This window comes from Mesoplodon bidens, assembly GCF_964165515.1.
Source record: "Mesoplodon bidens genome assembly, chromosome: 15".
NCBI classification, from domain to species: Eukaryota; Metazoa; Chordata; class Mammalia; order Artiodactyla; family Ziphiidae; genus Mesoplodon; species Mesoplodon bidens.
The window spans coordinates 14,558,689-14,575,920 of record NC_138171.1 but is presented as its reverse complement, the minus strand read 5'-3'; the positions used below and the strand labels follow the sequence as shown (position 1 = coordinate 14,575,920).

Sequence of the window (17,232 nt, the reverse complement as noted above, 5' to 3'; positions counted from 1 at the left end):
CATATTCGAAAAAATATAACTAGCACACAAAGCCCATGGTTTCGTGGAAAATGCTGTGTTCACTGGAGTAAATGATCCAAAGCTACTGGAGCAGATGTAGGATCCCCTCTCTCAACACGCACCTTCCATCTCTGGGTCCTAGGTAGCATCTCTCATCTGCACCATCCTATTCACATCCCAACCAGCAGGAGTAGGAAGCAGGAAGGGCAGTACTCAGAAGCTGCACACACCATTCCCACTCATACCCCATTGGCTAATCTTGGTCACATGACCACATCTAATCACAAGGGAAGCTGAGACATTCAGTCTTTTCTCTGCACAAGCATGTGCCCAGGTAGGGGTTCTATTACTAAAAGAACAAAGGAAGAATTAATACTGCAATCTCTGCCCACATATACACCAATTTAAAACTTCCTTTTAAAATACATTAAAAAAATAAAATAAAATACATGTGTGTAAAGAAAGATGTTTTAAAGCAGACGGATGTGGCAGCCATTTTGCAACCATGAGGGAAAGACCAAGGGAATCACAGAGATACCAGTGAACAGCCCTGACATCCTTGTGCCTCTGAAATGACCCTGGAACTGCCCTTCTCTGACTTTTTGACATTTGAGGAAAATAAACCCTTGTTCTTTAAGTCACTGGCAGACAGGCATCCTTTTACCTGCAGCCAAAAGAATTCTCACTGATGCAGCTGATTTCATGGGGAAGAGAGTGGGCTCTGCAGCCAGACTGCCTGGATGCAAACTTGGGCTCTACCATTTGCTCGCTGTGTGACTTGGAGAAGTCAGTTCCCCTCTCTGAGCTCTCATTTAGTCACTTAAAAACATGGCAGCTACTTGTGTTTTGTTTTCTTTAGAACACAATTTCAGAGATATAAGTGAAGCCAATCCCTCAGTTCACGGCACATTCTCACTATCTGTTGCACAAGGCCACTCTTTTTGTTTTATTTATTAATTTGGTCCATTTTATCCCCATTTCCCAATCCCATCCTTCCCAGAGCAACCATTGGGATGTGTTTAATGTGTAGCTTTTCTTTTGTTTATGTTCTTGCAAACGTTTTGTCTTTTGTGAGTATTTTTAATTTACATAACGATATTGTGTTCTATATATCCTTCTGGCTTTTCCAAACACAACTAGGTTTTATGGGATTTATTTATATAACTATACGTCCCTCTAATTCTTTGTTCCTAAAAGCAGCATAGTGCTCAGTGACGTGCACCCACCACACTCAATCTCCTCCTTTACTGGCGATGGTGGCCATACCACAACCCTAAACCTAACCCGAACCCTAACCAGCATACCACAGGGAACGCTGCACTAAACATGGTCACACGTGTCTCCTCATGAACCTGTGTCAGAATGCCTTTATCACTTGCATTCAGGGCCAAACTTCTGAGTTCCAGGGTATACGCACTCTTAATTTGATTAAATATTTGTAGAATGCCCTTAAGAAAGGCTGACTGTCCACACTGTCTAGCAGCGCACAGAGTTCCAATGGCTCCCATTCCTACCAACACTGGGCACTATCCAGCTTTCTTATTTTTGCCAATCTCATTGAAATAAATCTTATCATTGTTTCAAGTTGTATAGTACCTACTTCATGAGGCTGTTTTGAGAGGCCAAGGAATTAATGTACGTAAAGTGTTTAACTCATTGCTTAGTACATAGTAAATGCTCAATAAATGCAAATTTTAAAAAAAGGTGCTATGGTTTGACTTAGTGAATTCTCAGTTATTATTATTAAACTTGGCACATAGTAGGTGCTCAATAAGTGCATCCCCTTGGCCTTCCCCAACACCCTCTGGATGTCCCCACTCCCACTTTTCCACCTTGGTGGAGTTCCTCCCAGTCCCTTCCCACAGACTCACCTGCTTTCTCTTCAGTCTCCCAGCTGAGGTCTTTACGAACCTCCTGGCCAAAGAGACTCTTCAGGATGGCGCTGGCGATAGGCAGCATCATGGCAGTGGAGGCCGTGTTGCTCAGCCACATGGACAGAAAGGAGGTGGTCATCATCATCCCTAGGATGAGCCTGGGAACAGAGGGAGTTAGAGGCAGATCTAGAACTGGGGCCTCTGGTTTGTATCCCACTTGTTTACACATGGAAAGTTAAGGCCCAGAGAGGACAAGCTAGTGACCAAGTGGAAACCAAATCCACTCACCACGCTTATTCTAGATCTAAGGAAACTGACTCAGTGTATGTAAGTGAACTGACCTCAGGTGCCCAAGGTAAAATAGTTCTAAAGATACACCAACCCTGAAATTTTCTCTCCTTTGCCCACAAATCCTGGATAGCTCCCATTGCAGAATAAAGGTGTCTTGGTTTGGCACCAAGACTCTCCACTGTTTCACCCTAAGTGGCCTTCCCAGCCTCCTCTCCCCACCCTTCCCTTCCCACTCCTCCCAGGCACCCCTGCTCAGGCTCTGCTGAGCTTCTCGCCAGCTCCCAAACATGCCTTGATGTCCTGCCTGCCTGCCATTGCTTGGTCCCTCCCACCAACAGGAATCTAAGTTTAGTGATTTGCTTTTCTTTACATTGAACTCTTAATTCACCTGGAATTTATTTAGTTGTATAGAACAAAGTCGGATCTAAGTAGAATTTTTTCGTAAAGAATACACAAATTATTCTAGCACCCACCACTTCTTGAATCCTTCCCTTTCCCACAGATTTAGATTTCTTCCAGATTATTTATTCTGTGTTTTAAAAATCTATTTCTGAACTAGTGTCATACCGTTTTCATTGTTGTAACTTTAAAACATGTTTGACAGCAGCCTCATCCATTTTTCAAGGCCAAATGTAACCTCCTCCAAGAAGTCACCCTATATCTCTCACGTGGGCTCACATTGCACCATGTGTCCCTTAGGTATTAAATTCTGCTCTGTGTTGGGATCAGTTCTATAGATGGAATCTCTCCCATAGGACTGACAGTTCCTCCATGAGGAAACAGCTATAGAGCCTAGCAGAATGCCTGGCCCAGAGCAGATGCTAGAAAATCATGAGTTATTCAGAACCTCCTTCTCCCTCATCGCCACCCCCATTCCCACCACAAAAAGAGCTCTCAAACCTATCCATTCAGTCCATCTCCACTGCCACCACCCTAGTCCAAGGTGGCACTATCTCTCATCTGGATCCCCAGAACAGTCTCTTACCTGGGCTGCATCCAGCTTCTCACCTTCATCTGATCCCCACATGGCAGCCAAGAGGAATTTTTTTAAAAATGCAAATCTGGTCATGTCACTCCCCAGCTTAGAATTCTTTAAAGCAGAGATTGATAACCAGGGGGGCCATGGATATAATTCAGAATGGACATGATAGGGGAAAATACACCTCTATTTTACTAACATCTAATAGAAATTAAATATTTCCTTCAGTGATAAACTTAAGCAAAAAAGTTCAGTATTATTAGAAGGGGAGGACTTCCGTGGTGGTGCAGTGGTTAAGAATCCACCTTCCAATGCAGGGGACGTGGGTTCGAGCCCTGGTCCAGGAAGATCCCACATGTCGCGGAGCAACTAAGCCCGTGAGCCACAACTACTGAGCCTGTACTCTAGAGCCCGCGAGCCACAACTACTGACCCGCATGCCACAACTACTGAAGCCCGCTCGCCTAGAGCCTGTGCTCCACAACAGAGAAGACACCACAGTGAGAAGCCCGCACACCACAACAAAGAGTAGCCCCTGCTCGCCACAACTAGAGAAAGCCCCTGTGCAGCAATGAAGACTCAATGCAGCCAAAAATTAATTAATTAATTAATTAATTAAAAAATTTTTTCTCTATTAGAAGGGGAGTTGGTTACCAATAAAGATCACATTATACCATATCACATTATAATAGCTGAGACATCTTGGAATATCATTGACACTCAGAACTGCCTCAAAATTACAGTTATGAGGCTGTTGCTAGATCTCATCATTTGTTGTGTTAATAAAGAAGTACATATAGTATTCTATCACAAATTTGTGTGGTTTAAAAAAATTGTTTGGATAAGTGCATTTTGCTGTAATTGTTGTGGTTGTTGTTTTAAATCCTATGTGTTGTGCCTTATGCATTTAAAAACATTACTGGGAAGGAATCCTTAAGATTCAACAAATTGCAAAAAAAAAAAATTAAAAGAACAACAATGACCTTATTTTAAAGGCCATTCAATCATCTTAAAATAAAAGTTGGAAACCTAGCTAGGGGACCCGAGGCCCTTAGGAATGGACCCTACCTCCCTGCCTCTCCAAGGCCATCTTTCCATCCACTCCCCACCCACCATGTCACCTTGGCTGGTAAATAGAAAACCAGGATGATAACAGCCAGCATTTACTGTGCAGGTCCAAGCTACTGTATCATCATTTTACAGGCAAAGAGAGGCTAAGTCACCTCCCAGAGCAGGAAAGGTGGGATTCAGCCCCAAGTAGTCTGAGTCAAACTGCTAATATGGCCCCCTCTAAAACTACTGGACAGGAATCCCTGGGGGTGAGGTCTGGGAATCAGCATTTCAACTGATTCCCATGTGATTCTTTTTTTTTTTTTTTTTTTGTAAATTTATTTATTTATTTATTTTTGGCTGCTTTGGGTCTTCATTGCTGTGCGTGGTCTCTAGTTGCAGTGAGCTGGGCTACTCTTGGTTGCCTGCGCAGCCTTCTCATTGCAGTGGCTTCTCTTGTCGCAGAGCACGGGCTCGAGGCGCGCAGGCTTCAGTAGTTGCAGCACACAGGCTCTAGAGCGCGGGCTCAGTAGCTGTGGCACACGGGCTTAGTTGCTCCGAGGCATGTGGGATCTTCCCGGACCAGGGCTCGAACCCGTGTCCCCTGCATTGGCAGGCGGACTCTTAACCACTGCGCCACCAGGGAAGTCCCACCCCATGTGATTCTTATGCGTACTTTCGAGAACTGCCCAAGGGTCTAGCACTGTGTCTGGCACACAGAGCGGCTCACTAAATATTTGAGAAATGAATAAACAAGTGGATGGTGGGACATGATGAGTTTGTTGCCCTGGATGACCAGAGCAGGAAGAGTGGGTTTGGGCTCCAAGAGATGTGGTCCCTCTGCCTCGCTACCTCTGGGCTGGACCCATTACCTGGCCTTACCTGGCCGGTTGGACCCCAGTGAGCATCAGGACCTTGAGGGCAATTCTCCGGTGCAGGTTCCACTCCTCGATGGCGCTGGCCATGATCAGACCGCTGAGGAAGAGGAAGTTGGTGTCCAGGAAGTACTGGGCGCAGACCTTGTTGGAGGGCAGGATGCCCAAGAAGGGGAAGAGGATGATGGGCAGCAAGGCCGTCACCGAGAGGGGCAGGGCCTCTGTGCACCAGTACACCGCCATGAGCAGGATGACGAACAGGCAGCGACCTTCCTGCAGGGGGGAGATGCAGGCCCAGGAGGGTCAGCAGAGCTTGGGGTGGCAGAGGGAGAAGAGGTCCTGGAGCAGGGCCCATCAGGGCCCATTCCTCGGGGAGGCAGTGGAGAGGGTAAGTGCCCAAGGCTCAGACTTTGAGCCGGTGGTGTCACCTATGTGAGCCTCATTTTGCTCAACTATAAAATGGGGAAGCTATATCTGTGCATTTTATAGGATTGTTTGACGATAAAATGAAATACCCCATTGTCTTAGAGGTAGACCCTGAGATAGCATGAGAGGGAAATGTAGTTTGCTCGACAGGGAATCTCAGAAAGTTCTGGAAGGGCAGTGAGGAAGTGAAACAGAGAAGGACGCCAAGACAGTGTATTAACAAGAAGGTTACTACGGAGGGCAGCTGGGCCTCAATCTTGATGGGGACCCTAGAAGACAGTGTAGATCGTGCCTCAGAGTAGTTCCCCTGGGGGGCAAGGAAGGTGGCTATTTACCTGCCAGCTCTTGGTCATCACTGGTTGAGGGCTGCTCATGGGAGCGTTAACTCTCCAGCACTTCGACCTGCCCTGTGCAGCAGCCAGATAACAAGTTCATGCAGAGCATCCAGGGTTCTGCAAGAAGCTATTGGCAGGTGCAGAGTGGTAATTGCCAACAGGGATGTGGACAGAGCACCAGTAGCAACTGCCGCATCCATACACGGCATTTAGCACAATGTCCAACACTTGGTACCCACTCTGTAAATAGTAATAATAATTACTGATATTTATTGGGCTAGTAGGTACCTGCTATTGTTTATTCCTCACAAAATCCCAGTGAAGTATGTATAATTATTATGACCATTTGGTGGATTGGGAAACTGAGATTCCAGGAGGTCAGTAGCAAGGCAACGGTTGTGCAAACAAGACAATCTGCCTCCAGAGCCAACTCTCTTAACCAGGTACCCCACAGCTGTTATCAGCTGAATGCTAGAATCTATGCATTCAGGTTGACAATGCAATTTCAAAGATTCAAAACAAAACGGAACGGTGGTTGCCAAGGCTGGGGTTAGGATGTTTGTGTTTTGTGGGGGGGAGCTGCAAAGGAGCACAAAGGAAACTACTGGGGTGACAGAAATGTTCTAGACCTCGATTGGGGTGGTGGTTACATGGGTTTGTACATTTGTCAAAACTTGTGAAACTATTCACCTGCTGATGAAACAAGAGCGCAGTAATGGTTACATCTTCTGGTACATCAGTGTCCCACAGGATCCATAACAAATAGTGTCTTATTATTCCCATAGTCACTATTTAAATAAAACTGCCTACTGCCCTGACCTTGCTTTCTTATATTCTCTCAAGGCAATGATCTTGCATGTTCCAGTGAACACAGACTATTTCTTGGATTTGGTGCTGGTTGGTGCCATTTATTCTTCTTACTTCTTACTCATAGTAGGTTTTGTTGACTTTATTCAGTGTCCACAGCACACTGAACTGAATTCCATCCTAACAAGCACCATCCTAACAGAACATATCCTCAGCTACACAGCACAGGCCTCAAACTATGTGCAGACACTACAATTAGTTAATCCATCTAAAGGGGCAAGGTCCAATGGTCCAGGGAGACCAATGAGATGGCTTTGGCAATAATCCAAGCAACAGATACTGGCAGCTAGGGTCTGATGGGAGCAGTGGAGGTAATGAGAAGCCGTCAAATTCTGGATCTATTTCTAAGATAGCTTTGCCAAGGATCTGTTATGATGTGTAAGGCAAAGAGAGAAGCCCAGGTTAATTCTAGTTGTTGGCCTCAATGGAAGAATGAGGTTGTCCCTTACTGAGAGAGGGAAGACTGTTAAGACACACCTACATCCATTTCCAAACCTTGAAAACACATCCTGAGACTCTGCTTAACACGCCCAACATTGGAGAATTTCCATTTCCCAAGTGCCTTAGCTTTTGTACCAGTGTTTACATTCTCTCATGCAATTTACAGACCTACAAAAAGTCTCTTGCAGGGGGAATTTTTGTAAGACAAATCCTCTTTTCCCATTTGTCTATTTTTTCTTTTGTTGCCTGTGCCTTTGGTGTCATATCCAAGAAATCATTGCCAAATCCAATGTCCTGAAGTTTTTGTCTTATGTTTTCTTCTTAGATTTTTATAGTTTTAGGTCTTATGTTTAGATCATGAGCACATTTTGAGTTCATTTTTGTATGTGATGTTAGATAAAGGTCAAACTTCATTCTTTTGCATATGAATATCCAGTTTTCCCAGCATAATTTGGTGAAAAGATTGTCCTTTCACCATTGAATGGTCTTGGGACCCTCTCCAAAAATCATTTGACCATACAAGTGAGGGTTTATTTCTGGGCTTTCTATTCTGTTCCATTGGCTTGTATCTGTCTTTTTGCCAGTACCACACTGTTCTGATTACTGCAGCTTTGTAGTAAGTTTTGAAATCAGGAAAACTCCTGAGTCCTCCAGCTTTGTTCTTTCTCAAGATTGTTTTGGCTCTTTGGGGTCCCTTGAGATTCCACAGGAATTGCAGGATGGGTTTTCTATTTCCACAAAAAAAACCCCATTCGGGTTTTGATAGGGATTGCACTGACTTTTTAGATCACTTTGGGTAGTATTGATATCTTAACAATATTAAGTTTTCCAACCCATGAACACAAGATATGTTTCCACTTACAGTCAGTCCCCTATTTCTGATGGTTCAACTTAACGATTTTTTAAACTTTATGATGGTGCAAAAGCGATATGCATTCAGTAGAATTTTGAAGTTTGATCTTTTTCCAGGCTAGCAATATGCAGTCTGATCCTCTCTCCTGATGCTGGGCAGTGACAGCGAGCCTCAGCTCCCAGCCAACCACACCATCATGAGGGTAAACATCCGATATACTTACAAGCATTCTGTACCCAGGCAACCATTCCGCTCTTCAATTTCAGTACGGCATTCAATAAATTACATGAGATATTCAACACTTTATTATAAAATAGGCTTTGTGTTCGATGATTTTTGCCCAACTGTAGGCTAATGTAAGTGAGCACATTTAAGGTAGGCTAGGCTAAACTATGATGTTGAGTAGATTAGGTGTATCAAATGCATTTTTGACTTATGATATTTTTAATTTACAATGTGTTTATTGGGATGTAACCCCATTGCAAGTTGAGGAAGATCTGTATTTATGTCTTTCATTTCTTTCAGCCATGTTTTGTAGTTTTCATTGTACATGTCTTTCACCTCCTTGGTTAATTCCTAAGTATTTTATCCTTTTTGATGCTACTGTAAATGAATTATTTTCTTAATTTCCTTTTTAGATTGTATAGAAATGCAATTGATTTTTGTGTGCTGACTTTGTATCCTGCTACTTTGCTGAATTCATTTATTAGTTCTCACAGTTTTGAGTTGTTGGGGTCAGGGAAGAATAATTGTAAAACAAATCAACACCACTTGAAACGAATATTTTAAGAGGTCAGATTATTGGACACACACTTTAAAGATCGAAAGCAAAAGCAATAATATGGAATCAAATACCACGATTAAAAATTGCCTAAGTTTTGATTTCCTAACATCTTTTTGGTTCCTATACCAGGCAGATTCCTACATATCAGGGATGAGAGATCTTAGATAATCATAGATTTATAAGTATTTATAACTTCCAGGCCTTTGTCCAAGCAAAATTGTATATTGAATCACAAAATAAAACAGACAAACCCTGAGAGTAAAATTTAGTTAAAAGGAGTTTTTCTGGGAGAAGTGGGATGAGGAGCTCCCTACTGGGCCCCCTGTTCGCTCGCTCCCTCCCACCCACCCTGGCAAACCTAATACCTCCCTGATCCAGGAATTCAATGGAGGACAGTCAGACCATCGCCAAGCCCCCTGCTTTACGGATATGAACACTGAGACCAGAGAGGCCACAGATAGGTGTCAGGCATGTTTCTAGAACCCCAAACTGGGGCTTCCCAGGCAGCTGAGATCCTGCGCTGCATCTGTTATAGAAAAGGACCTCTTTGTCTCAATGGGTGCTTGGAGCCAAAAGGCATCGTTCCAGGGTTCCACAGAGGCAAACAAAGGGGCAGACCCAACCCAGGTACTCCTAGTACAGCAAACAAAGATGCAGGAAAGTGGCAGCACAATAAACAGCACCCCATTTACAGAAGCTTCTGGAATGCCCACGTTCTGCCAGTGGAGTTTCAGGGACCACCCTGGAAGCCAATGAATCCAAAGGTTCAGACCACAAAAAAGCAAATTTGGCCAACAAGGTCTTCTTAGGGCTTGGAACCTGTGAGTCCACAAATGGACCCGAATATCAGCTAGAGACAGTTTTCATAGCTCAGAGAGGTCAAGTGACTACTCTGAAGACACACAGCTTCCTAGAGATGGAGTCAGGTTTTAAGTAGAAGGCCATGTCCTGGCTCCTTGTGTGGCAGAAGCGTGATACCACTTGTCTCCATCCCCTTATCCTGCTTCATTTTTCTTCATATAACCAATTGCTGCCACCTGTATTTGTCAGTGTTTTCCAGAGAAAGAGAATGGATAGGACATATCTAGATACATATAAGAGGAGATTTGTGATAGGATTTGGCTCCCACAGTTATGGAGGCCAGGAAGTCTCACGACTTTCCATCTGTGAGCAGGAGAACCAGGAGAGCTGGTGGTGTAATTCAGTCCAAGGTCAAAGCCCTGAGAAGCAGGGGACTGACGGTGTAGGTTCCAATCTGAGTCCAAAAGCCCGAGAACAGGAAGCACCGATGTCCGAGGGCAGGAGAAAGTGGATGGCTCAGATCGAGCAGAAGGGAATTTGCCCTCCCTCCACCCTTTTGTTCTATTCAAGGCCTCAGCTGATTGGATGATGCCCACCACATTGGTGAGGGCAGATCTCAGTCTACTGATTTAAACGCAACCTCTTCCAGAGACAGCCTCACAGATACACTAAGAAATAATGTTTCACCAACTAACTAGGCATCTCTTAGCCTAGTCAAGGTGACATAAAATTAACCTGAAAGCAGATTTTGTACTTTACTGGTTTTCTCTTCCACTAGAATGTAAGCTCTAGGAGGGCAGGGATTGTGTCCCTGAAGCCAAGAACAGTGCCTGGCACATAGTAGGAACCCAAAATATTTATTGAATAACTAATACGTGCTTCTGTAACTCAGACAGTGCTTACAACATGTTCACTATCATCCATTCAGCAAACATTATTCCTGACCACGTGCTAAGCACCAGACTGGGAGTTGAGACTATGAAAATGACTGAGACATAGTCAAGGCACTTTTACCAGGAAATCTGACAGTGCCAATCATAGGACCATTCTCAGTGGCTAGTTCTTCTCAAACTCAAATGACCTTATCAGACTCTACCCACCAAATATCCCCAAGTGGTGTGCTGATAAATGTTTAACAACTGGCTCTCTGAAAAAACTGTGGATGTATATGTTTGTGTGTGTGTGTAAAAGTTCTTGATTATTATTCAATTCACCTAAGAAGTCACTCATGTCATTGACCAGTGAGTTTAGTTCCACTATGAATGTTGGTTATGTTTTCATTTACATTAATTATTAAGACAAAACAGACACAATGAAGGAATATGTCAGAACGTCACTCACTTACCAATGGTGTGTCTTCTTTACTGAATCAAATGATGGTTTTCAAATACCAGAAGAATAGTCCCTCATTTTTTGTTCTAGTCACAATATAACAGCTATAGACAACATATTTTAAGTGTGATCTGTATTACTAACTTTTCCCATTACCTTCTTAAGTCTAGACAAGCAACCAAACAATGAGCTAAGCCCTGATTTGTAGTGTTTACTGATTTCTATGGTGTAAATATGCCCACATGGCTGATTTCAAGCCACCAAGTTACATCACTGAGCACAGTGTTGGAAAGAGATGGACTGTATCACAACACTCCACAGTCTTTCCTCCGCACGTATAGATGTAAATAACCTCAAGACCATAGATAATAGTAAAAAAATTAGGAAGTGATGAGTTTTGACTGTCTATTACCTTTGTTTTGATATAATTTTTTAACCCCAATTAATAAAATTTCATTTTAAATAGTATCTATGTTTAACAACTAGCTAGCAAAATTCATGAAGATGTAACCATTAGGTCTCATGAGCCAGTACATGGGCTCCAGTCACTCTGTGGGCCTACAGGCAAAAGAACATCTATGGCAAGCCCCCAAGGAATCTGGGTCACATTCTGGTGCAAACTTGACATTCTTCAACCCATGTGTGGTACCATGCTCCATAATGCATCCATTGTTTAAAAATATACAATTATTTGCTGTCAGAGTTGGAAACTTGCTGCTGGCTTTGGAAGACACAACTATCCTGTTTTATGCACCACCTGACAGACCAATAGGTATTCCAGTTTGAAGAATATATGTCTGTCTTAATCAGCTCAGGTTGCTACAAGCAAATACCACAGACTGGGTGGCTTAAACAGCAGACATTTATTTCTCACAGTTCTGGAGACTGGAGGATCTAAGATCCAGGTGTCAGCAGATTTGGGTTCTGCAGAGAGCTCTCTTCCTGGCTTACAGACAGCTGTCTTTTCCTTATGTCCCCACGTGGTCCTTCCTTGGTGCCAGGCATGCAGAGACAAGCTCTCTTCTTATAAGGACTATAATTCCATCATGCCCCCCCCCCGCCCTCATGAACTAATCTAATCTTACAGCTTTGAAAGGATACTAAATGGATAGTATGAACTACTTTATACCAATAAATTTGATAACTCAGAGGAAACAGAAAAACTTCTTGAAAAACATAACTTATTCAACTATCAGAAAAAGAAAAGGTGAATATTTCATTGTCTATTAAAGAGAATCAATCATTTAAAAGCTCCCATCAAAAAACAACAGCAACAACAAAAACCCTCTAAGCCCTGCTGACCTCAATGGTAATTCTACTAAACATTTAAGGACTAAGTAGTACCCATCTTACACAAACCCTTCCAGAGAATAGAGAAAAGAGGAGCATTTCCCAATTCATTTTGTGAGGCCACGGTAACCCTGCTACCTGAGTTATCCTTACAAGGGCATGAAAAGAAAAGAAAAGAAAAGAAAAGAGAATATTATAATGGTCGAGGTCAGTGGCATGAAAAGCCACCTGGAAAATCTGAACCCTAAGAAGCTCTGTTCAGAGCTGCCTTTTCTATCATGCCTCACATCACTATGCAGGAGAATAATTATGATAATAATGACAACCAAAACCACCAACATGTTTTGAGTATTTATTAAGTTCCAGGTATTTTACATGTATTAATTCATTTAATGAGAGGTCCTATTATTTTTCAGAGGGGATTATAAATGACATCGATTTAGTCATGCATATAAAGCTATGACCCAGGTAATTCGGTCCCAGGGTAGTGTTGCTGCTCACGAACTGCATATCTAAACAGAAATTCTAATCTTTAAACTCTCTTCCCCTAAACATTTAAAGGGCTCCGAGTATAATGAGAGTTAATGAACAAGTGCTTACAACTGGCCAGGTACTTTTCCTAGTAATTTACATGCATTAACTCCTTCCGTTCCACAGCCACGCTTGGAGGCAGGTATTATTAGCTCCATTTTAGCGATGGGACAACTGAGGCAAAGAGGGTACGTCAGGTAACCTGCCCGAGGTTGCTGAGGCAGAGGCAGGATTTGAACCCAAGGCGGTCTGACTCCAGAGTTTGCACTCCGCATCTCTGCATGATCCATGGGTGCCCTTGCCATCTTCCTGCAGCCTCTAACTCTCTAGCGTCCCTGGAATCTCTCGCATTCCTAGACCAAAAGAACCCCTCTCAAGCCTGGCCTTGCCATCTGTGTCCCTCCATCACTTCTCGTCTGTGCCCCACTGTCTCCAAAGGGCGTGCTTTTAATAACCACCATGTCCCCTCCCAATTCTCCCATCCAGGAGCCTCATCCTTCTTTCCATTTTGGCTCTTTTTCTCTAGAGAATAATCTAACTGGAAGCTATAGTCCTCCCTCTCTTCATAGGATAGCAACCACCACCACCACAGTAAGACTACTAAGACCCAACATTTACTGAGAATGTACTATGGGCCAGACACCATTCCAACTACTGTCCCTGCGTTACCTCAGTTTAGTTGTGATTGTCACAACAGCCTTATGAAGTAGGTCCTGTGATTATCTCCATTTAACAGATAAGGAAACTAATGCACAGAGTGATTAAGCAACCTGGCCAAGGTCACAGGGGCAGCCTACTGGATAAAACAGGCAGGTTCCCGGGCCTCTGCTTAGCATTATGTCAGTACAGAAGTGGGAGGTGGGGAGAAGCTAAGCAGGCTACTTCCAAATGTCCAATCAGCATCCGGATGAATAGCAATGAATGAATTTTTTAGCATAAGTATATATAACCCATGTAACTTTGGGGACATACTTATACTAAAAAAATTATTCACTGTTCATCTGAAACTCAAAGTGAACTGGGCACCCTGTATTTTATCTGGCAACCCTAGCTGGACAAATACTCCAAAGATGTGAGGAGGAAAATCCCGAGTGTTCCTTGAGGACCAGAGGTGGGTCACCAGGGCCACTTTAAATCCTGCCTAAGAAGGATTTCTGCTTCTATCTAGGACCCCCCAAAAAGTTCACACACAGCAAACCAATGGAAAACCAGGCACTGGAAGGGCGCAGCCTATCAGAGAAAATATGTCCCACAAGGAAAGTGTTTCTGGAGTGGGGACCCTCTGCTCCCCCACCTCCTGCGATGCTCGCAAGACGATGTGTCAGAGGACGTACCAGGCCCCCAGTGGGGGAAGCCAGCCGAACAGAGGAGCCAGCAAGCACTCACCTGCTCCCCAGGCGCCTCCTGCCCTCCTGGCTTCTCTCACACTGGATGTCAGAGACCTCTCTCTAGAACATGAGGAAGAGGAAAAACTTAAGGGGGAGTCCGGGAGAGAAGGATCTCCCTCTCAGTGGCTCCCAGCCCGTGGAGCACCCAGGTAGGGGAGGGAAAAAGACTTCTTCGAACCAAGTTCCACATTTTGATCCTTGCCTGGAACTGAACATTGACTTTCTGAGTAGAGATCGTGTTTGTATATTCAAGTAACTGGAGGATTTTAGTTACTTCTCAAGAGTGATGGGGAAAGTCATGGTCTGCAGGAGTTTTAGTCCAGGTTATAGGGGAAGAACGTCCCCTACTGAATACATTTTAGAGCAATAGCTGGAGAGAAAAATAAACATGACTTTTTAAAAAAAATTAGCTTTATGAGCTATAGTTTACGTACAATAAAATGCGTCCATTATAAGTGTACAGTTTGCATTTCAACAAATGTACGTACCCATACAACCACCATCCCAATCAAGACATAGAACATTTCCAATAAAGAAATATACATACAAGGGAATATTACTCAGCCATAAAAAAGAATGAAATAATGCCATATGCAGCAACATGAATGGATGTAGAGATTATTATACTATGTGAAGTAAGTCAGATAGAGAAAGACAAATATATGATATCACTTATATGTGGAATCTAAAAAAATGATACAAATGAACTTATTTACAACACAGAAACAGACTCACAGACTTATCAAAGGGGAAAGGTTGGGGGGATAAATTAAGAGTTTGGGATTAGCAGATACAAACTACCATATATAAAATGGAGGACCTACTGCATAGCCCAGGGAACTATATTCAATATCTTATAATAAACTATAATGGAAAAGAACCTGGGAAAGAATATGTATATGTATATACGTATAACTGAATCACTTTGCTGTACACCAGAAACTAACAGAACATTGTAAATCAACTATAGTTTAAAAAAAAAGGTATAGAATATTTCCATCCCCCAGAAAGTTCCCCTTAGCCCCTTTCAGGTCAATCCTCATGCCCCCTCCAAAACACTGCTGTGATTTCCATTGCTATAGATTGGTTTCTCCTGTTCTTGGGCTTTACTTAAATGAAATGATGTACTTTTGTATTTTCTGCTCAGTATAATGCCTGTGGATTCATCCATGAAGTTGCATGTATCAGCAGTTAATTCTTGTTTACTACTGCATAGTATTTCATCCCGTAAATATACCACTCTTTCTTTGTACATCTTCTTGCTGGTGGAAAGTGGAGTGTTTCCATCTTGGCATTATTATGAATAAAGCTGCTGTAAATATTCAAGGACTTCTGCTTCGGGGGTGACATCCTGCCAGTTCTTTAGTGCAATGTATTAATTCTGCACATTATAGAATGGGGGGGGAGGGGGAGAAGTGTTGGTAAATTCTGGCTGCAAGTGTTGCCTTTCAAAGGCCTTGAGTCCCAGGCATGCATTCTCCCTCTCCCTCTTTCCCCTCTTTTCCCTCTCTCTCTGTTTCTCTTGCTCCCTCCTATTCCCTCCTGGCCCGCTGGGTACTCTTGCCGGGATGTCAACATCAATCCTTTGTGGAGGAATGATTCCAGATACAGCACGTGTCAGCCAGGGAGGTGATGTGAGGGAAATGGCAGGAGTTGGGAAGTCGATCCTCGGCCCACACGGGGCTTGGGCAGTGAGTGGGTCAAGAGTGTTGCATTACCTTGCTGGTTAGGGATTGCAGCAGGGCCGAGGTGACCCCAAATACCTTCCTTGCCCCAGCTGAGCTTCCTGTGGGCAAACTGGATTCAGAATTGCCATCTGGATGCCAGACATCTGGTGAGGAATTAATTAGTACTACTGCCCCTCATCCCCATCCCTGCGCCCCGGCGGGCCTCGAGGACAATAACTGGCTTCTGGAGAGCAGAAGTCTCCCAGGAGGCATGGAGGCAGGGACCAGAGAGCTGGCCTGTGGACACTAAGCGGTGGGCTCTCAGAGATCCAGTGGGCCAAGCCCGTTCCCACCTCCAGGTCTTTGCACCTGCTGTCTCCTCTGCCCGGCCCGCCTGGTCCTCACTCCTTGATCTCTGGCCCCTTGATCTCTGCCCAGCTCACTCCTTCTTGTTGTTCGGCCTCATCTCAAAGGTCATCTCTTCACAGACCACGCTATTGTCTGTGGTCTGATCTCCACCATCCAGCCTTGTTCTTGTCAAGCACTTACCAATGGCCGAAGTATTTCTTGTTTGTTCCCTTATCATTAGCTCTCTTCCCACCAGACTGTAAGCTCCATACAAACAGGGCCCTTGTCTGTGTTTGTTCACCTCTCTCTTCAGGGCCTCGATGGACATTTGTTAAATGAATGATTAAGTACTCTAAATCAGGCATCACAAGCTCAAATGCAAGGGACAATTTAATGAACGAAGTGGGCTGGCATAAGAAATATCACCTTGTTTTCTTAAGTCTGATTTGCAATTCTGACAGTGCTGTGGGTACAGAAAACCATCCTTTTAGCAGGGAAAAAAATGCCCAAGTTTGATGATAAATTACAGCTGGCATTGGGCTTTAGTGTCATGGGTGCAATAGGGAGGAGTGGGGACTGTGGTGAAGTGGGGAATATAGGCCCCTTGGAAACAGCAACTGCTGCTCAGCTCCTGACTGTTGTCATGGGGAAACGTGGGGCCAATGATGCCAGATTTCCTGTTTTTTCAAGAGAAGCTTGAAATTGTGCTTTTATGCAAAATCTCACCATTTTAAATGATTTGCTCATTAAAAGGAAAGTGTGGGCTAAAAAACACATCTGCAAAATGCATCAGACCCATGGTCACCACTTTATGACCTCTCGTCTGAATGGTTTTAATTAGTGGAAAATCCCAGAAAAGTGCTCACACATACACAACTTGGAATCTAATGTCAAGTTGTTCACAGATTACTAGGAATCAGGATGCTCTGTGAAAAATCCCTGCTCCGTCTTAAAATCCCCATTTTACAGGTACAGAAACTGAGGTCACAGGAGGAGTGAGCTCTTCAGGACCACACAGAGCACAAGAGAAGATCTCATGGATCCCTGTCCAAATAGTGGATCAGGGAGTGGGGTCCAGTGAATCCATGATTTTACTCCAGT

General features: G+C 43.7%; 1 protein-coding gene across 6 annotated transcripts in view; it reads right to left on the bottom strand.

Moving 5' to 3' along the window:
* The window catches only part of SLC13A3 (solute carrier family 13 member 3), an 87,279-nt gene that overhangs the window by 43,090 nt on the left and 26,957 nt on the right, over nt 1-17,232 (bottom strand). For 4 of the 6 annotated variants that reach the window (XM_081256933.1, XM_081256930.1, XM_081256931.1 and 1 more), the window contains exons 2-3: nt 5,076-5,341; nt 1,872-2,032 (exon numbers count right to left, since the gene is read on the bottom strand). In XM_081256933.1, coding sequence (XP_081113059.1) covers nt 1,872-2,032; nt 5,076-5,311 — 397 coding nt within the window. In that variant the 5' untranslated portion in view covers nt 5,312-5,341. Of the gene's footprint in view, nt 1-1,871; nt 2,033-5,075; nt 5,342-14,114; nt 14,177-17,232 lie in introns of all 6 variants that reach the window. The other 2 variants (XM_081256932.1, XM_081256934.1) reach the window with 1 other exon arrangement.